Genomic DNA, 19,704 nt, shown 5'->3' with positions numbered 1-19,704 from the left:
TGCCGGGGGCTTTGCCCCGCAATGGATTGAGAGAGTCACGGCCCCTGAGCCCGGGACCTGCCCCTCGCTGCCTCCCCCGGCTGCTCTTGCCCCGCTCCCCGTGGCGGCTGCGGGAAAAGCCGCCCCCTCCCAGAGGCGCAGCCCCCTCCCGCCAGTGGTGCCGAAGAGCAATTCCTGACGCCCCCCGCTGCTTAAGATGGAAGGAGGCAGCCCGCGGACGGCTCGGCAGCTCCGGACGCCCAGCTGCGCGGCGCCCAGCCTCTAGGAGAGCGGGAGGGGGGATTCACGCCCCTCGCCCGCACGGAGCTTCGGCGGGGGCCGCGCCAGCCGGCAGAGAGCGAGCGAGGACAGGAAGGTTTCTCCGGCGGCGGCGGCACCTGGCCTGGGCTGGTGGCCAGGATCGGAGCCCGGGGGCGCGCTCGCTGCAGCTGGCGGAGATCGCGCGTGTGTGTCTCCCGCCCACGGGCGCCGCGCGCGCGTGTCTCTCTCGCTGGGGAGCCCGACGCCCTGCGGTTGCGGATGGACCTTGGAGAGGCGCCTGCCCCGGTGCCCCGCTCCGCCCCGGGAGCGCCCGCACCCGGCACCGTTTGGCGCCTGCCTGTTGTCAGCGCGGCGGGCCCCAGCGCTGCTCCGCGGCGGGCTCGCTCCCTGCCTGGCCCCTGGCAGCCGCCGCCGGCCGCCGCTTTGCAGGATACCGCCTAACTCGTGCGAGCCCGGATTTACTCGTCTCCCCCCGGCCCGCCTTGGATTACTTGGCTGCTCTCGCTCCGTGACTCCCCCGGCAATGGAGGTGAGTGCCTGGCTGGGTGAGGGGCGGCTCGTGGCCACGCCGGGCTCGCTCCAGGGCTGGAAAACGTTCCTGGATGTCGGCAAACCTTTGAGCAGAGGGGGGATTGCCTGTGGCTAGATGGACGGGTTGTCCCGCTCTCTTCCCCCCCCCCCCCCCTCCGGACAGCGTGGGCCATCCTCATGTCCCCCGCTCTGGGCTTTCCTCCTCCTCCGGCCCAGCTGGAGACGTGTGGCTCTGAAATACCCCCCCCCCCCTTCGCAGGGCCAGGCTGCCCCCTGCCCATCGCCAACAGGCTTCTTGTAAAGTAAGTGACGAGTCTTTAAGGCACTTGCTTTAATTCAGCTCTTTCACGCGGCGCATCTTGCCTTCCAACATCGAGCAGCTGAGGTTTTTACAGGCATCTTTCCGCACTCTGTTTCTGGGGAGCAGAGTCCCGGGGGAGTGAGTGCGGGCAGTAATGGAGGCCTGTGCCTTTAAGGAACCCTGGCTCCAGGCCAGTTTAAGAACCTGGTTCTCTTTCTCCACCCCCCCCCCCCCGCACACTTTTCCCTTTTAATTGGATTCTAAACTGTGGCGTTTGTCACTTTGCATCTGCAAAGGATTCCGTTGGGGTCTGCAATGGAGAAAGGAGGCTTTTCGGGGCCCCTTTGATGCTCTGAGGACTCCATGTTGGAAAGTCTGTTAGTTTGTTTGTATTTAATTGTCAATTGTATGCTAAATTGGTTACACTGGGGGGGTCATGGAAAGTTCAGTTTCTCCAAGAAACTAATCTTTTCTAAGTTCATTCAACTCTGTCAGTGCTGGAGTGTACTTTAAAGGGGCTTTTGGGGAGGGAAAAACCCTTTTCCCCTTTCTCTGTGAACTAATACATTGGTGACCGTGTCCGAGTAAGTGGCTTTTTTCTATAAACTTGAACCCTACATACATGTAAAATCTGTACCCCCTTTTTTATTTAAAACCACTGGAGGGAAAAGGGGAAGGCCTCGCTTTTGTAAATCGTTTTCTTTGAAACCACGGAGCAATGCGGTATATAGCACTCGTTTTTGCATTTTACAACCCACCAGCGCCGAATGGCTCTGGATAACTACTTACCCAAGGCAGTGCTCACATAAAAGGTACCATAAAACCAGATGCCTGACCCGGCTTTCCAGACACCCTGTGTAAAAACAGGATCAGAGGCGATTCCAGGGCTGCTGAATCTGTAAAAGATCCTGTTTTCATCTGCCCGAATAGTCTACTGCTCTGCCTTTGGATGCATTGCCCTCCTCTCTCCCCCCGTAGCCCTCAAAGCGTCTTACACCGTTACAATGGAGTGTAAGAGACTCTGGGACCGATAGTTGGCACTTCCAGAACTTTGTTGATGGCGACCGGTTAGCTGCATGGCATTGAAGTAGGCGCTGCAGAGGAGACTGGCAGTAAATTTCAAGATCGCAGGTGTCTCTCTCCTCTCTTCCTCGGGCTTGTATCTCAGACCAGAGCCCCATTAAATGGTTAAAAATATATTTTTTTAAGAGTTAGCGGCGGAGTTGCTGGACGAGCCAGGCGTCAGTCCTGGGGGAGGGGGCTTTCTGTCGGCAGAGGCTGCCCCCTGTTGGGTGCAGGGCTGTATGACTCCCCGAAGGGGGGCAGCCCGGAGCGGGCGCGGCCCGCTTCGTTGCACTCCAGAATGCGGCGGTCAGGGCTGTATATGCCGATAGTGCCCGGCCCGCACGGGAACGCTCCCCAGCAGAAGTACAGGCCAAAGGGGCTTGAACCAGGAGGTTAAGAAAATGTCCCCAGCCTTCTAACCTCCTCACTTGTCCCCTTCCCTCGCTTTTGTTCCCGAACCCAGCATTCAAAACTCCGCCTGGGCCATCCTGCTTTAGGCACCTCGGAGTGAGACCTGCTACGGGAGGGGGAGCTGCTGCTCCCTGCTTGGCCTTGCCCTGAATGTTTGCTAGTGGGGATTTTGATTGTAACTCCTCTCTGAGCGCCCATCAAAGACCCGTCTAACGCCTGGCTGTGCTCGAGGTGCTGTGCTAACGTGCTTGACTGGCCCGTTATGCGCTGGAGGCAGGAAGGTCGGGAGAACTGGCTGCTCCTGCTGGCTTGGAGCTATTGACTCCATGAACCAGTTCATTTGTCAGTGATTTGCACTGGTAACAATTCTCCCTACTGAAGAAACGTTCCGGACGGCGCCTCTGGCAGGGCGCCTAGGAACCGAAATCCGCTTCGGCTGCATGGCAGTACTGCTGCCCCCAGACTAAATCCTCTGTTAACCTCCCGCATTATCCCTACAAAGTTCATTTTTACCCCGAAATGGCATACACATCCGCTCGTTTCACATCTGCGCTGCAGAGGCTTGCGAAGACAAGTGATTAGCAACTATGTTGGCGCAATGTCTAATTAAGTGATCGTCCCATACTGACAGCAACTAATTAGGCTTCAGTTTGTATCCCTTTCTGGACACCGAAATATACAAATTCGTTCAACCCTCTTCCCGCCCCCCCCGTTTCGTGTCTGTGTCCACTGCCAATCTTGTAAAATTAGGTTATGGGGCATGAATCTTTTAAAGCATCTGTTTAGGAACTGGTAAACAAGTGCATTTGACTTGAATAATTACGGTGCCTTCAGCAAACTGTTACTTAAACACCGTTTCCCCAGCTTTAAGTCTTGTAATCTAGGAGAGGCCAATGCGATTCCGAGCCACATAGTTTTCTTTGTAATATTTTTAAAACCTTAGAAATGCGGTGACTAGTTTTACTGGTGTGAAGTGGGTCGTGGAGGAACCATTTACACCAAGAAGAGACAGCGAGAGGATCTAAAGGCCCTCCTGCTATTCTCCCAGCCCCTGCAGCCCAAGTGACAGCGAGTGTGTGGCTAACAAAGCTCTCCCCACGCAGGCAGAGTGGCTGTACTCGAATTCCAGACTTCGGTGCCACTTGCACCCTGTGCGTGTCCGGGTAGCTTTCGTGTTCTCCATTTCCTGTGTGCTGCGGTGACAGTTCTTCGCTCCCTCCAAACGCCTCCCCTCTTAATTCAGGAAAAATTCAGAGCCCCTCCAATTCACTATCGGCGTTTTTGAGAATGAATAGGGAGCCCCCAAGTGTTGAGCTGCCTTTAAATAACAAAACTAAATTACTCTCCTTAGCAGTCCTGAGTTATGAACCAAAGCCCGATCGAGTAACCTATTTACTGGAAGTGTTTAACTTATTAATTGGCATCGATATTTTATGCGCGGGCAGAGACATGGGGATGCAATAACTCATTCCAGTTTCTGCTTGTACATTTCCGTTTACCATTGGATTTTCTGCTGCGCGCATTGGCCGCTCTCCCCTGAAACCTTGTAAAGGCGTAGAATTGGCTGCGTTCGTGGAAGGGGAGTTTGTTTAAACATAAAACACAAACACAGGGCTGGATTTATGGATTTCAAGCAATGCCCTTTTGTAACTCAGGATTATTTCAGCCCATTCAGGCGAGTTAGGAAAAAACCTGGATAAATCCAATTGAAACCCTTCGGCAAAAAGTGTTTAAAGCCATCGGGGGAGTCCTGGTTTTTCCCAGTCATGCTGAGCAGGCAGTAGTCCGGAGGGGAGGGGGGAATTCTGATCCCTAGCGAGCTCCGTGCGTGACTCTGCCTGACAATCCGGATTTTCCTCCCTTCATAGGGTTGGGATTCGTTGAAGGTTTTCGTGTAACAAAGCCATTCCCTTAATCTGGGCTCCCCCCTTCGTTCCCACTTCAGCTCCTTCGGAAAATCTTAACCCCCTATTAGGCAGCTGGGAGTGTTTAATAGCAATTAGACCCCGGGCTAATAATGCCCATCCGGAGCAGGGCCTCTCCTGGCGATGCCAATCGGAAGACGCGGAGTTCGGGGAAGCGGCCCGCTCCCTTCACCTCGCCTGTGCAGGGAGCAGGAAGGCTGGGTGCGCCCGAGCCCGCTAAATGCGGCGCAGCCTCTGCGCGTTCGATCTCCAAGTGCGCTCAGAGCCCTGCAACGCGCAAGCCGCGGGAACCTCTGCTGCGCCACTCCGCCGCCTCCCGGGCCCCACGACACGGGAGGGCTCCTTCCCGCGCTGCGCGCCCCTTCCAGTCCCTGGCACTGCAGGTGCTTCGCGCCGGGCGGCCTCCCCGCCGAGCTCACCCGCCCCCGCAATGACTCGCACCCTTGCCAGGCTCCCCTGGCTGCGGAGCCCAGCGCCCGAGTGTCCCGGGAGTTCGGGCCCCCAGTGGCGGTGCTGACAGGCGGGAACTCCCCGGGGACCCGTTAGCGGCCTCTCCAGTGGGCCCTTTCCTGGGAGGCGCCCAGACTCGCCTTGAGTGCGCTCCGGACCCTGGGGAGATCCTTTCAGCCAGGGCTGCCGGCAGGGGCAGGCGAGCCTGTGTCCCGGCTCTTCTCGCTCCCTCTGCTTCGGGGACTACCTGCCGGCTCTTCCCGCCGCGGGCTGCCACCTCCCCAGCCAAAACGCCGTGTGGCCACTGGGCTCTGGCGACGCTGGACAGGGGTGCGCGGGGGCGGCCGGAGACGCAACATTCCAAGCAACAAATCCAACCCCCCGATCCCAGGCGCCCCGCTTGTAGTGACGGAGCAACGCGATCCTGGGCCTCTCCGCAGCCCCCTTCCCCGATGGTGAAATCAAGCAGGAGAGCCCCCCACCCGGCATCTTATGTGGCTTGCTTAGCTCTCCGGCCGCAGTCAGATTGGGGATCCCTGGAGTGCCCGAATGTCGGTCTCCCACATACGGGAGAATCGGAATTTCTTGCTGCCCCCTCCGGCTTAGAGAGGCGTTTAGAGCCGGGATAAAACTCCTGACAACACTTTCTCGGACGAAAGCTGCCTCGATGGGTCTCGTCTGGAAGCAGCTCCCAAAATGGCCCATAAAGGTGTCGCTTGTGTGTGGGGGTTGGGGCCCGGGAAACGTTCATTGTTCGTTTGGAGTTCATGTAACAGCTGAATCTCCCTGCCCTCCCCACTCCCAAAACACCCCCGCAACCTGATGCATCATCTTCACTTTGCATTGCTGTGTCTGCTCCACTTGTTGCTTCTCCCCTGTCCGGACACTCTGTAGGCTGCTCCTAGGAGAATGAGGGTGGGATAAGCGTTTTGCTGCTCTAAGTATGTGAGTGAGAACTGGGGACTTTTCCCAAGAGATTGGGTTTGGCACTGAGCTTTGATTCAACGGCATTGAGACATGTCTGTAGTCGCTGGGCAGCCTGCGAGCAGAATCGCAGTGAATAAAATTTCCTTGTCAGGTTGTGTGGGTGGATTAATTTGGACTAGAAACTGCCTGCATTTTGCCACCAAAAATTCACTTGAGAGAGGGCAGCCAGTCAAGAGTCAACTTGAAAGGGGCCCAGGACAGTCTCCTTGTTTACACTTGTATGCTTGAAAATGATCTGAGAAACAATAAACAGTCTGTTCCTTTTTTTTCCCTACTTCAGAAATCCATTGGAATATTAGTCCAAGGAAGTGCTTTGGGGACAGTTGGCAGTACAATGGCTTCCAAGTACCTCATAGTGGTTCTGGCCATTTTCTCCTCATTCGCCCAGGTTGTAATAGAAGCCAGCTCTTGGTGGTAAGCATATTAAAGTATACTGACTTTATTTAAAAGAATATATTTACTTTTTTTTAGTATCTATAGCTTGTCTTTTCTGGGGGAAAGTGCTGCATGAACAGATTTATAATACTCAATTTCTGGAATAACTTGTAAATCCAAAGGGAATCTATTTTCAGAATTTTTAAAGTAGAAAAATTAAATTTCCATGGGAGTCATTAAGTCTCATTCTACAGGGTCTGAAATAACCAGTGTAAAGGAAAGCACTGAATTCCATGTACAAAAACAATTCAACACAGAGGTTTTTTTTTATTTAATCAACTTTTGAAATAGGCCCATGAACTGAGTTTATATTACTTGTAGCTGTTTGTTTGGTTTTTTTTGAGGGGGGGGAGAGGAGGAGGACTGCAATTAATATCTGCCTTTTAAAAAAATATATATTTCTATTTTAATATTTCTTTAAACAAACCTCTGGTGTCTGAGCTGAACTGTTTCTTATTGGAATCCCTGTTTTAATAATGTGAAAGCACGTATTGAACTCTGAAGGATTGGAAAAACATGTTTAATTTTGTTTCGTATCTGTACGTGCCTCTGTATCTTTCCTATCAGAGGGAACTACTTGTCATTTGTAACAGTATCTAACTAGCGGGGACCTAAGGGTTTGCATATTTGGTCATAATTGCACAGACTGAAAGTTGAGGTTGAAAATCCTAAATTTTGTTTTTATGCACTTCTATGATTAGGCAGTTACTTGGGACTTCTTGTAACTTTACCATGCCCACAGAAATTTGTAGGGATGGGGTGAAATTTGATTCCTGGCATTCAGGTACATTGAAATGTTGGCAGAGACAGTCATTAAAGCATACTGCTATCATCCCAGACATGTAGCCAGTTCTCTGCTGTTCAGCCTTTAAACAAGAGTTTGATCTTCATTGTTTTTCAAAAGTTTTCCTCTTCTTCTTGAGTAGAAGAGGGTTGATTTTTTTTTTTTTTTTTTAAATACAATATTACTGTATTTGGCATCCCAATTTTAATCTACTTCCTTCTTTATGCAGGTCTTTAGGAATGAATCATATGAATCCTATGAACCCTGTTCAGATGTCAGAGGTATATATAATAGGAGCACAGCCACTATGTAGTCAATTAGCAGGACTTTCCCAAGGACAAAAGAAACTCTGCCACTTGTATCAGGACCACATGCAGTATATTGGAGAGGGGGCAAAGACGGGCATTAAGGAATGCCAGTATCAGTTCAGACACAGAAGATGGAATTGCAGCACTGTGGACAACAACTCTGTTTTTGGCAGAGTCATGCAGATAGGTAGGAAGCAAAAACTTTCTGATTAAACTGTTGCCTAAGAATATGTGTAATATTTACTTAATGCTCTGTATTAAGCATTTTTGCAATGTCTTGATCTCTGTAAGGTACATAATTTAGTACCAAAAAACCCTTCTGTTTTTAATCAGATTTGATTTTCCCTTTGCTCCCATCCCTCAAAGTGAAGTCAAGAAAACATCTGAATACAAAAATGCAGCAGGGAAAAAAAAGTGGTGCTAAAATACTCATTAACTTTAACTTTAAAGAAAAGAATCTGAAAAAAATAATAGCATGTATAAAATTAACTAAAAAGTAGTAGTGTGTGGCAAAACATTTGAATTCCAAAATTGCTCATGTTATGTAATACATTAATTTTGTGTGGCATTTTATAAACTCTTCCCCTTTTCATTTACTGTTATATATAACAACAGCTGTTAGGAAAAGATGTTGCACCAGAAATCTCCTTATGCCAGTGTGATGGGGTCCCATCCTCTTGCCTGTTAAATTCCTCTTCAAATTAAGTCGTTCCATACCACTCACAGGACAAATAAGCCTTATAATTTAAGGTCTCAGTACTGTTCCTATTGAAGCTTACTGCAAAATTCTCATTTTCTTCTGTGGTACAGGATTGGGCCCAAAGATAGAGTTTTCCTCTGGACTTTCCAGTCTGTTTCTCTGTCTCCTGAATTCCTACCCAGAGGAATCTGCTTCCTATTGTGTTTTTTCTATTTTATACAGCATTTGTTGTACCAGCATTTTAATTGCAACACTGCTGTAGCTCATAGCCTGTGCGCAGTAGCATTTTAATTTGAGATCTAAATTAAATCCTTTATTCTGATGCTTTGCTTCCTGTTTCAGAAAGGAATGGTTTAAATTACACTATAAGCAACTTTATTTTGTAAATTCCTTAGCCCTTGCATAGCTTGAAGGAATACTGTCAATTACATTTGGCCCTAAAGTTAACTTTTTGTAATTAAGTTTTTGGTAAAACCTGAAATGAATAGAAAAGTGTCTGAGTTTTTAAAAGACACTGTTCCTCAGATATTTTAACAGACATTTCTCAGTCTTTGTTTGCAAACTCCAGTATTGAGAACTTAAAAACTAAACTTGCTTCTCATTGTTCAAGCTGAGCAAGATCCAAAAAAGCAAGTTAAGCATGAAAAACAAAGGCAACAATGTTGGGATTTTTTCCACTTAAATTTTCTTGAAATTACAAATGAAAGCAGGAAAGAAATGTTTAAATTTCTGGCCTCATCCTTCAACTATGTTAGGTTCAACTGGTTTAGTGGTATGAATTAAAGTGGTGGGATTGGGTCCAGTATTTCTAGTATGAAGATTTCACACCTTCAAGAGTGTGACATAACTGGTCCCAGGAGTTTATTGCAACCTGAGAAACTTTGCCCTCTTCCACTACTATATGACTACATTCATTAATATTGATGTAGCAATTTATCATGTAAGTAACCCTTTTACAGGAATTGCAGATACAAGAAGGATTCATAGACATATCCAACACTTAACGATCCTGAAAAGTGTATCTTACAGTGGTATTATATCACATTACAATATGTAGCACATGATTAGTTGCTGGTTCCACTTGAATAAAAAGAAAAAAAATCTGATACTCTTTAAAAATTTGATTGTCAGTAGAATTGCCCCCTTATTCTCACCAGTGTGACATGATCATAACTAGATCCTGAGTTTGCATAACTTTGTAGGATTTTGTACTTTATGCTAATGACTACAACATCAGTAATTTTGCATTGAGGAATCTGCTTAGAGAAGCACTGACTTGATAACATAATAAATACTACAGATAGTATTTTTCTTCCAGGATTTACCAGGCAAAGTTATCTAAAGCTGTACCAATAAACCAAGCATTGACTAGAAAGTGACTCTAGAGCTTACTGAACATTACATTTACAGGATGTTTATTCTGTTATGTATCAGAGGGGTAGCCGTGTTAGTCTGGATCCGCAAAAGCGACAAGGAGTCCTGTAGCATCTTATAGACTAGCAGATGTATTGGAGCATAAGCTTTTGTGGGCAAAGACCCACTTCGTCAGATGCAAGACTGTTATGGTAGCTTCAGTTGATCATCTCTTAAATTAGACTATTATAGACCTGCCCTATGCAACATATTGTGCTGTCCTTTAGCTTCACATTAATCCTAGAACTGGCATATTTGGCCAGTATTTTAAACATAAAACAAACTAAATTGATCCTTTCAACAACTGCATTGAGAGAGAGGTCCAGTCTAATCATGTCTGCAGATATTTTTGAATGCTCTTGAAATAAAAAATGTTCTACTTTTGTCCTGTGTCTTATGCCCAGATTGAGACTTAGTTTCTGTACATTTATTGTTGTGGCACTTCTCTAAACAGTAATATGTTTGTGGAACAACATCCTATTTAAGCTATATATTAGGAACATAAAGTAACTCAATGTAAATGTGTTTTCTAGCAATGCTCACAATAGTTCATGGATTCCCAAACTGGGGGAGGGGGTGTGTCCCCTGGCTGGGTGTGAAGAAATTCCAGGGGGAGCGCAAGGCAACCCAGCCCCTCCCCATCAATCTTCCCCCCAAGTTTTGCTGCTATTGGGTGTGGTGGGGGGGCATGAGGGTTTCTCAAAAATCAAAAAAGGGGGCGTGATGCCAAAAAGTTTGGGAACCACCGCTATAGTTGAAGAAATGTGGAAAAAGACAGGCATGTTTGTGCCTAAGTACCCTGGAAAAAACTATTCCAGAGCAATTCATCCATGTGGAAATGACTCCTATAACGTTGCCAAAGTCTATGAGATGTAGGGTGATGTGTTGGGTTATTGGCGGGTTTGCAATCTAAAATTGCCTGCTCTGAGATCAGTTTGAATGGATTAGTCAAATTTTGCTTCAACTAAAAACGGAGTTGAATATATAGACAACTTTCTTTCACTTTCATGTTCCACCTTTTCACACTTTTACATCACATCCTTTCTTCCCGAAAGATTTCAGAAAAATGCACCAAGACCTTAAATGAAAAACCTCAGGTTTTTAAATTTTATGCAGTATAGAAGATAATTAACATGTATAAACCAGAGCTAACCATACACTTGTCAGAAAGAGAATAGACAAAGAAAAAACATTCTGCATGCCTTATCTACACAAACATCCCATTAATTTGAATGACTGCAGAATATATCCAAAACATGCATTACAATACAATCTAGAATTTAGTTTTAAAATCTGTCAAGCAGTTCCTTCAATGAATTGGAAGTAAAGGCAACCTCAAAAACATAACACCAGAATTATTGCAACCATTGAGATGTCACCTGTGAACCTTTATACTCAGGAGTAACCCATAACTCTTGCAAGTAGGGTCATGAGTGACTGCTGGAATAAACCTTAGCACTGAGGGGAGGAGTGCTTCTGAGTCTATTAGATTTAGAAGTGGTCTTCCCCAGTATGCCAGCTCGGACTCTTTTTTTTTTTTTCATTTAAAGAACATAATTTATTAAAATTATTTCAAAAGGCAGCAGTTGTTACGTTAGCAGAGATGCTCCAAGCATAGTGTTAGATCAATGTTAATACAGATTAACTGTGTGTACTGTTCATAATATACTGTAGTGCTCATGGGCCTCAATCAGGAGTGGGCCTTTAATGGTAGGCTCTATACAAAGAAATGGTAGGCTCTATACAAAGAATTGCTATCTGAAAATCATATCTGATTGGGGGAGGAACATCTTTGTAACAAACAAAATCCAAACTTGGTAAAATCAAGGTATACCTATGCCAACTCTATTTTTGGGCTAAAGCATAGAAATAAAACTAATGGTTAAACCAATGGCTAACCCTCATTGATTTTTTTTCCAACTTAAAATTATGTTTTTGTGTGAATCAACAGTCTTTGGGAGTCTTTCCTGGAGAAGGACTTCAGCTTTGGACCTGTAATGATGCAAAGTAGCTCTCTTGTCCCTACTTCCTGATAAGCAGAAATGCAGAAGGCTCTATCATGTTAGCCTTCTCATGAAAGACGTTTGTTGTAAAATAGAACTCATGCCATTCCTAAGAAAGTAGATGGCCGTAGCTGTGTCCTAGGTAAAAATGGACCTAGGTGATGTCTTTTTTGAGGAAGCTGTCAATGAATTTATCTTCCAGTGAGAAAATCCTGTGACAAGCAAATACTGTATGAACAAAGACCTTTTTCTGTCATCACCTTTAAAGAAACTTTAATCTTTTATCTTAAAATGAAAGTTGGAAAAACTTGAATGTAAGGGAATCAATTCCTAGATAAAACCTTTAATACACTTCTTTTAAAGGCATGCTCTTCCCTGCAACTTATAGAAATGATATATATTGGCTTCTTTTGCTGTGTGAAATCTTCTGTTAGTTGAATTATTAGGTACTAGTCGGCAATAGGGTATTTCATCTTTATTTTTAAATAGCCCTCTTCAAAGCCACTGGTGAGTTTATGTGCAGGGCAGGATATTGACAAGTATAATTCTGGTGTGCCCTTTCTTTGACACCAGCAGCTTTGTGAAATGCTGTAGCTTTAAATTGGAACAAATGAGTAAGGTAGATAAATCATGTTCAGGAAGCAGTAATTTAAGGAACAGACTTCTATAAGCTGTATTTAGGATGGGAAGCAGCAAGACTCTCTAACCCCTGCACCCAGTTATTGTTGTAACCATTGCTAAGCTGTTGGCTTCATACGCCTAAAGTCTAATTCTCTTCTCAGTTGTATCATTGTTGCTCCACTGCGTTCCTTAGTGTAAAACCAGTGTGAGAGGAGAATTCATCTCCTGCTCTTCCTAACTGAATCTCCATTTTCTATCCCTGATTTATTTGCTTTTGGGAGAAAGGGGAGGAGTAAAAATGTTTCCGCCTCTTAAGCAAAAGCACCCTTCAAGAACCCCATGCATTTCAATTTCCCCTTGCCCTGTATTGAATGTCAGAGAACGTATGCAGACTTGCCTTTAACTTTTGCTTTCTCTTTACTTGCAGGCAGTAGGGAGACTGCCTTTACTTATGCAGTCAGTGCTGCAGGGGTGGTTAATGCAATGAGCCGTGCCTGCCGAGAGGGGGAGCTCTCCTCCTGTGGCTGCAGCCGAGCAGCCAGGCCCAAAGATTTACCCCGGGACTGGCTGTGGGGTGGCTGTGGGGATAACATCGAATACGGCTATCGCTTCGCCAAGGAATTTGTGGATGCTCGGGAGCGTGAGAGAATTTATCAGAAAGGCTCTTACGAGAGTGCTAGAATTTTGATGAACCTGCATAACAACGAGGCTGGAAGACGAGTAAGTGGTTCCTTTACCTTCCACAAAGCAGCCTGCCTGGGAAGGGCCACATCTCATTACTGAGAGAGTTATAAAGAAGAGTGGCTTAGATAATTTTCCGTGAAGGTCCTTAGCTCATGCACAATATTGGTTTTTCAAGGAAGTGTTTTCTTTGCTTTTCTTATTAGTCCCCAATGAAATCTGTTAGCGAGCTCAGAAATCAAACCCTTTAATACTTGGCCTTCTTCAAACCCAGAGGGAGAGTGTGTGGTACTGGGTTTAAATATGGGAAAGAGAAGAGAGTGTGTATGTATATGAGTATCCCTGAGTGACAGCACTATTGCCACCAGCTTTTCCATTCCCTATCCCACAGGATCATCCGGACTACAGTATATCTTGTAATTCATCCATGTTCTTTTAGTAAAACCTCTACAGTTTACTGTGAGTTTTCTGCAGAATATAGTTTTATTGGTTTATATTTCCAACCAATCCAGTTTCTTTTGAAGGGAAAAAAGAAGCACTAAACTTCTCAGAGCAGAATACTCTTGCAGGGTTATAACATGATTTCCTCCTTTCCTGCCCTCTTCCTTTGGAAAACACCCTCTTCTGTGGTGAAATGTGTTTTTTATGACGACTTTAATCTTGAACATGCTTTAAATGAATGGGTGTAAGCCCCCCCCCCCCAATATTGTGAATTGAAAGAGCCAAAGTCTATTATTTTACTAGAGCCTGTAATGCTAGAAACTGGAGATTTTATGCTTGTATTTCAAGGTGAGGAAGGAAGAAAGATAACTGAAAATTAATATTTTAAACATGAGAGGAGGGCACAAAAGAAAGGCCAATTTACTACTAGATAGGAGAAAAATAACTTTCACAGTTGTCTACAGATTCTCTAGCAGTTTTCTTTCTCCCTTCCCAGACTCCTCTTTGCAGTGCCACTTGGCAGTACCAAAACTCTTTAAATGTTGGGTGGAAGTTGCAAAAAGTATCCACCTAATGTGTCAGACCCCAGGATTTTTGGGGCAGTGTCAACACTGACTCTTATTTCTATTTATACAGGGTAAATGTCTGGGATCTTGCTGCCAAAGCTTTATAAAACGGATATTGCAGTGTAGGTCAGTCCCCCCACCCAAAGGTGTTTGGGGGTTTCTTCTGGACGTAGTCTCTCTTACACAGCAGTATTTTGGATGGGAGGGTGCTGCTAAGCCAAGAGCAGACAGTCGGCTGTTACAAAGCCTGCAATAAAAAAAAGTTAACTTTTTCTCTCTACAAACCTCAAACTGAGACCAGTTGAGAAAGCAAAAATAAAAGGAAGGGCTATTTTAAATTTCTCAATGAAACAGCAAAATCCTTTCCCCAGCAATTGGGCTAATTCCTAAAACTGAATGCAACATGAATGATTCTGCTGAGGATTTGCGTGCCCACTTGTGGGATGTGTGAGAGATGTTGAGAGCTCTCTCCCTGTGGTCTGAGTGGGGAAAGAAAGCAGGGGCATGTAAGGGACTCTCTGGGAAACAAGTTATGTAACAGCCACACTGACTCCTGTTTTTCTTCCTCCTTTTTTTTTTGTCTCCCTTAGACTGTGTATAACTTGGCGGATGTGGCTTGTAAGTGTCATGGGGTGTCTGGCTCCTGCAGCCTGAAGACCTGTTGGCTGCAGCTGGCCGATTTCCGCAAGGTGGGCGATGCCCTGAAGGAGAAATATGATAGCGCTGCTGCCATGAAACTCAATAGCCGGGGCAAGCTGGTGCAAGTGAACAGCCGTTTCAACACGCCCACCATCCATGACCTGGTCTACATTGACCCTAGCCCCGACTATTGTGTCCGAAATGAGAGTACTGGCTCCCTGGGCACCCAGGGCCGCCTCTGCAATAAGACTTCAGAGGGTATGGATGGCTGCGAACTCATGTGCTGTGGTCGGGGGTACGACCAGTTCAAGACAGTGCAGACAGAGCGCTGCCACTGCAAGTTCCACTGGTGCTGCTATGTGAAATGCAAGAAGTGCACAGAGATTGTGGACCAGTTCGTGTGCAAATAGGGGGAGATGAGGTGGGAGGAACTTCTGCCTGCCTGCCAACGGGGGAGGGCTACCCCCAGGACAATCTCCACTTTATTTATAGAGTCCAATGAGTTTTCTTTTTATTACAAAGGTTGCAAAAAGAAGTGACTGGAACCCTTTCTGCACCCATTCTAGGACTAATTGTGGTTTATATTTTTGGCAATAACGGGAGTGAATCTGAGAAAATATTTATTTTTTTTCCCCAAAAAAGACTTTTTTAAAAAAATAGTGTAGTTTGGAGGGAAATCCAACAATAGCCTAACTTAGTCCAATGAGACACAGGACGTGCAGCAGGCAAAGAATTCGTGTTACATACATGGGATCTGAGAATGATTCTTATGGACACACTTAACCCACAAACCTGGGCATGAGTTTAGCTTCAGTGACCAAAAGTAGTCTGATACATATACAAAGCTGATCAGTATATCCAGGGATCCATAAAAAGAGGGTTGGTATATTTGTAGGAGGGCTTAGCACAAAGCTACCTTGATGCCAATCGCATGACAGCAAAGTGCTACTTAAACAGTCGAGATAGTTAAAGGGTAGCAGCACAGGAGTGTTTTTTTTAAAGAGTTCAGCTGTATTATAGAGGACCTTAATCTTGGGTTCGGTATCTAGTAAGACCAATAAAAATGTGGCCTTGATTGACACTGTACATCAAAGCAAGATGTGGCCTGTCAGCTCTTCACAAATTATATATGGTATGTGAATTTTCCATCTTGGCAAGCAATTTGGCATTACTGATAATGAATATCAGGAGCCAACAACGTCTGAACCTCACCAAACAGTGCTCTGACCTGATACAATAGAAATTGCACCACTGCAGCTGTTTAACTGCCCACTCTCTCTGGAAAGCCCTTTAGGAAACAGAATTCCCCTAATTTGAAATGCCTTTTAAAAATAGTGGTATGATAGCCGGCCACCTTTCAAAACACAACTTGATAAATAAACCCTTTTATTTTATCCAAGAAAATTGATTATTAATTAATAATCATTCTCAAAATGGTTTATTGTGGATTTTGGGAAAGCTTTGACTTGAGAAGACAATACGTAGTTTCATGTCTTAATGATGTTAAGTGGCTATTTTAATTCAATGAAATAATGCAGCAATGCCAAATTTATCATCTGATGTCTTCAGTACACATGCTTTAGATAATATATTGCAGGTATACATTAAAACTGTTCAGACTATACTTGAGCAGTTACATATATATATGGGAAAACTGTGGTCCGCTGGCATCTGATAGTTCAGAGCTTTTTGTACATATATATTTCAATACAACCAGTAATTTTTATAAGACTGCTAAAGTTATGGAGGCAGTTTGTCAGTTTTGAGCATATTATTCCCCATTTCCTTTTAACAAATCTCATTTAGGATCTTTTGTAATGATTCTAGCACTCTTGGTATCATAACACAGAGGTTTTATGAATACTTTAATCACAAAGAAGTAAGCCTTTTTGCAACCTAAGGGGATTTGTTGGGTTATAGGTAGACAAGGGTACCATGCACTTGAATTCACACTGGTTTAGAGACGGCTTCTCTCTTCCACTTTCCTGCAAGGGCATTATTGATTATCATGAAACATAAACGCTAGCATTCCCTAACACAAGCTGTATTTGGCCCTTTGTTTTTAAGGTGGTATTTTTTTTTTCATTTTTAAAATGTATATCACTACGTAATAAAGCAACTTGTGTTTCCCCCACCCCAGTGTATTTACAAACACCTGGCATTTGTCATTCGTGCAGAAACCTCTCCCTGAAAAATTCCTCACATAAATTAAATCAACATTCAATACCAAACAAATAAAATCCTCCACTTTAGCCTAGTTGTATTACAAAAGCCTTAACTTCTCACAAGCCTATACACTTTAGCATTAAGTTCATCTTGATCATTTATCAGCTTTTTAAATGCTTTATTGCTCTTAATTTATTAAGGACATATTTACCCCCTCAGATGTTTTCAAACAAAATATCTTTTAAAAAGGCACTACTTCATTGAATTTGTCACTTTTGGTTTTTATTATACAAAAACCATAGTCATTTTTAATTTTCTGAATCACTTGTTCCATTTTTAGTGACTTGTCTGTGAGCAGAGCTGAGTCTTAACAATCCTAGCTATTAAAACACTATTTAATGTAAAATATTTTACTTGTCATTCATTGTTATGTAAATCTTCTATGTTCTTTCCTCTGTTCTGTACATTTAATGTACATATTTCTGTCTTGTGTGATTGTATATTTCACTGGTTTAAAAAAAGTTGAAAGGCTTTACGTCATAATGGAAGATAGACTATAAAAATAAAACTTTGTATGTTGGAAAGTGGTTTTAATTATCTTACAGAGGAGGGTTTGTTAAAACAATGAAAAGGTTGACTTTTTAAAATTTATTATGTGGTAAAACAAGGAAGCAATCTTTGCCAAACACACGCAGTGCAACCTGAAATTTCAGTTCTATATTCTGAAGGCTTACTGATAAAACAAACTTTGGAAGGAAAAAAAACCCTTTGTGACTGTGTGCACCACAAAATATTTGTAAGTGTTTAGGAACCCATCTGACAAGTGGCCAAAGGAGCCAAAATATTGAACCACTAAGCACATAGCTTTCAGTATTTTGGTGGTAACAGTTTTGGAGTCATGGGGACCTGGTCCTGTAAACCCTTTAATCCTATGAATAATTCTTACCTGAGAAGACCTACTGGTTTCCATTGGGCTAGTATTGTGAATCCAGTCTTTATGAAGGAATAGGAGTTTGTAGGATGGTGGAGTTTTAGCTGGATTTTTGTTTCTCATCTGACTTGATTTTCAGTTGAAATGATAGAAAACTTCATAGAGTAACAATTAACAATTTTGTCCAGGCTTCTTTTCCTAAAATTTGGAGTAGGTGTAAAGATAAGTGTCCTTATTTAAAAGAGCACAAAAAAATTTAGAAGCAAGAAAGTAAACTAGCAAGGGAAAAAAATAAATAAAGGCTTGCTGTCCTGAGACCAGCATGCTCTGGACTGATTTCCTGACTGTGTCTAAAATCTTTGCCACAATGGAGAGCTTGATAAATTAGCACCCCCTCTTTTTTTGTTCCAGGATAACCTCCTCACATACTGAAACCCCTTTTTGGCTGCCAAGAATGTATGATCCCACAAAAACAGTAGACCAACATCTGTGTGTTTTAAAATAGCGATTCTGGGCAAATGCAAAGTTCTGTGGTCCTATTACTCACATCTGGTTCAGTTTTTCTTTAGTTGTATATTGACCAGTGTTCTTTATTGCAAAAACACAGCCCCTATTTAGAAAAGTCAGCATTTTTTGGACTGGATTGGTTTCAAGCTCTTCCCAATAACAGGAAAATTAAAAAAAATAAATTGATTTGCAGCACCGAATAGCCATGTTCAAAATAGTCATGGCTTCTGACATCAGGGAGGTTACTTTAGTTTTTGTAAAGTTTTGTCTGTTCAATTCCTTAAAGTGCTGTTACCCTTTTGCTGGAACACTATATTTTTAGAAACCTTTACAAACCTTTTTTCTTATTGTTGTGGTGTTGCCAATATCCGTTTTTTCAATCTGTTTTTGCAAAACCTTATTCAAGCTGTTAGTTTTATCAAGAAGTATACCTGGAACACAGAGAAGTGAAGGAACACAGGCAGGCAGTGTATGGATATTGATATAAGAAAGGTTTCCATTACTGTAGAGAAGCGTTGAATTTTATGATTTCATACACATGCAACACAGGGGCTTGACACAAAATGGGCAGAGTCTTTCCAGTGACTTAAAAAGACTTTGGGTCAGGCTCTGTAACAAAGTGACTAAAATACTGCAAATGTTCACTATGAAACAACACTTTTTATTGGGAATGAGGCATCCTATTTATGAAATGATGTATCAAACAAAAATATTTTTTTTTAGAAAGGACTCCCTTTTTTCTCAGAACACAAACCTATTTCTATAGGCATAGTTACATAAACCCAACTTCTGAGCAAATTTAGAGACATGATCCTAATGTTTCATCATCTAACAAAATCTTTAATTGATAGTTCAGATTAATTTCATTTTGAATTTAAAACGACTAGAGACTTTATTAGCATTAAATAAGATAATGATCATGAAGTCTTTATTCTTATGTAATAAAACAATGGCAACTGGATCTAGCTACAGAATTAAACATTGTCATTTAACATTTATTTTAAAATAGTGTGTGTGCAAATGAGTATTATCTCTGGGTACAAGGAAAAAAGAGTGGAAGGCTTCTGTCAATAGTGACATGATTTGTGTGTGACTGCCTGTGAAAGATGCAAACTGTTAATGTATGGGACCACCGCTAATTCTTTTGAAATAGCAAGAAAAGAAGGAAAAATGTATTAAAATCTAATAAATAAAAATGGGAGAAAGGAAACCATATTGGAGGGTTGCATGAGATTTGGTCAATGAAGTATAAAAAATAGTGATTAGAACTTGTAATTCTAATCTTTCTTATCTTAATCCATGTTTCTGTTACATGAGGGTTCTGTGGGTTTGTTTATACTACTCTATGGCCGTGTCAACACTATAGACATGAAGCAAGCAGTTGACATGCTAATTTGAACTAAGAGGCGCTCCCGTCGATGCTGGTAGTCCTGCTTGTGGAGTAAAGGAAGTCCAAGGGTGCACTACAGTATGGACAGTACCAAAATTTGAGTTGAGATATTTCGACTTATGCTAGGCAATTAATGTAGCTGAAGTTGCGTATCTTAATTTAAACTTATCCCCTAGTGTAGATCAGGT

The 19,704-nt window shown here is 43.5% G+C and overlaps 1 protein-coding gene across 5 annotated transcripts; it reads left to right on the top strand.

Moving 5' to 3' along the window:
• The first annotated feature begins 656 nt into the window (after positions 1-656).
• On the top strand, positions 657-17,272 carry WNT5A (Wnt family member 5A). 5 transcript variants are annotated; one of them, XM_075938896.2, is made up of 5 exons: positions 657-790; positions 6,212-6,345; positions 7,380-7,645; positions 12,623-12,915; positions 14,474-17,272. In XM_075938896.2, exons 1-5 carry the CDS (start codon positions 785-787, stop codon positions 14,930-14,932), a joined length of 1,158 nt encoding a protein of 385 aa, XP_075795011.1. In that variant the 5' UTR covers positions 657-784; the 3' UTR covers positions 14,933-17,272. The 5 variants fall into 5 exon arrangements, with proteins under 5 accessions (XP_075795011.1, XP_006129805.1, XP_075795012.1 ...); XM_006129743.5 differs by lacking the exon at positions 657-790 and adding an exon at positions 5,022-5,653; XM_075938897.2 differs by lacking the exon at positions 657-790 and adding an exon at positions 5,754-5,885.
• The last annotated feature ends 2,432 nt before the right edge of the window (positions 17,273-19,704 follow it).

Source organism: Pelodiscus sinensis, chromosome 11 (genome assembly GCF_052426305.1).
Source record: "Pelodiscus sinensis isolate ZL-2025 chromosome 11, ASM5242630v1, whole genome shotgun sequence".
In the NCBI taxonomy this organism is placed as follows: Eukaryota; Metazoa; Chordata; order Testudines; family Trionychidae; genus Pelodiscus; species Pelodiscus sinensis.
The sequence above is the reverse complement of the archived record's forward strand: the minus strand, read 5'-3'. Positions and strand labels throughout refer to the sequence as shown.

What these genes read in the sequence shown, in the direction of transcription:
- WNT5A (XM_006129743.5), top strand. Translation starts at nt 5,612, where the DNA reads ATGGGTCTCGTCTGGAAGCAGCTCCCAAAATGGCCCATAAAG. An exon ending in TCCCAAAATGGCCCATAAAG is followed by an intron (nt 5,654 to 6,211) that starts GTGTCGCTTGTG and finishes TCCCTACTTCAG; the next exon opens with AAATCCATTGGAATATTAGT. An exon ending in ACAACGAGGCTGGAAGACGA is followed by an intron (nt 12,916 to 14,473) that starts GTAAGTGGTTCC and finishes TGTCTCCCTTAG; the next exon opens with ACTGTGTATAACTTGGCGGA.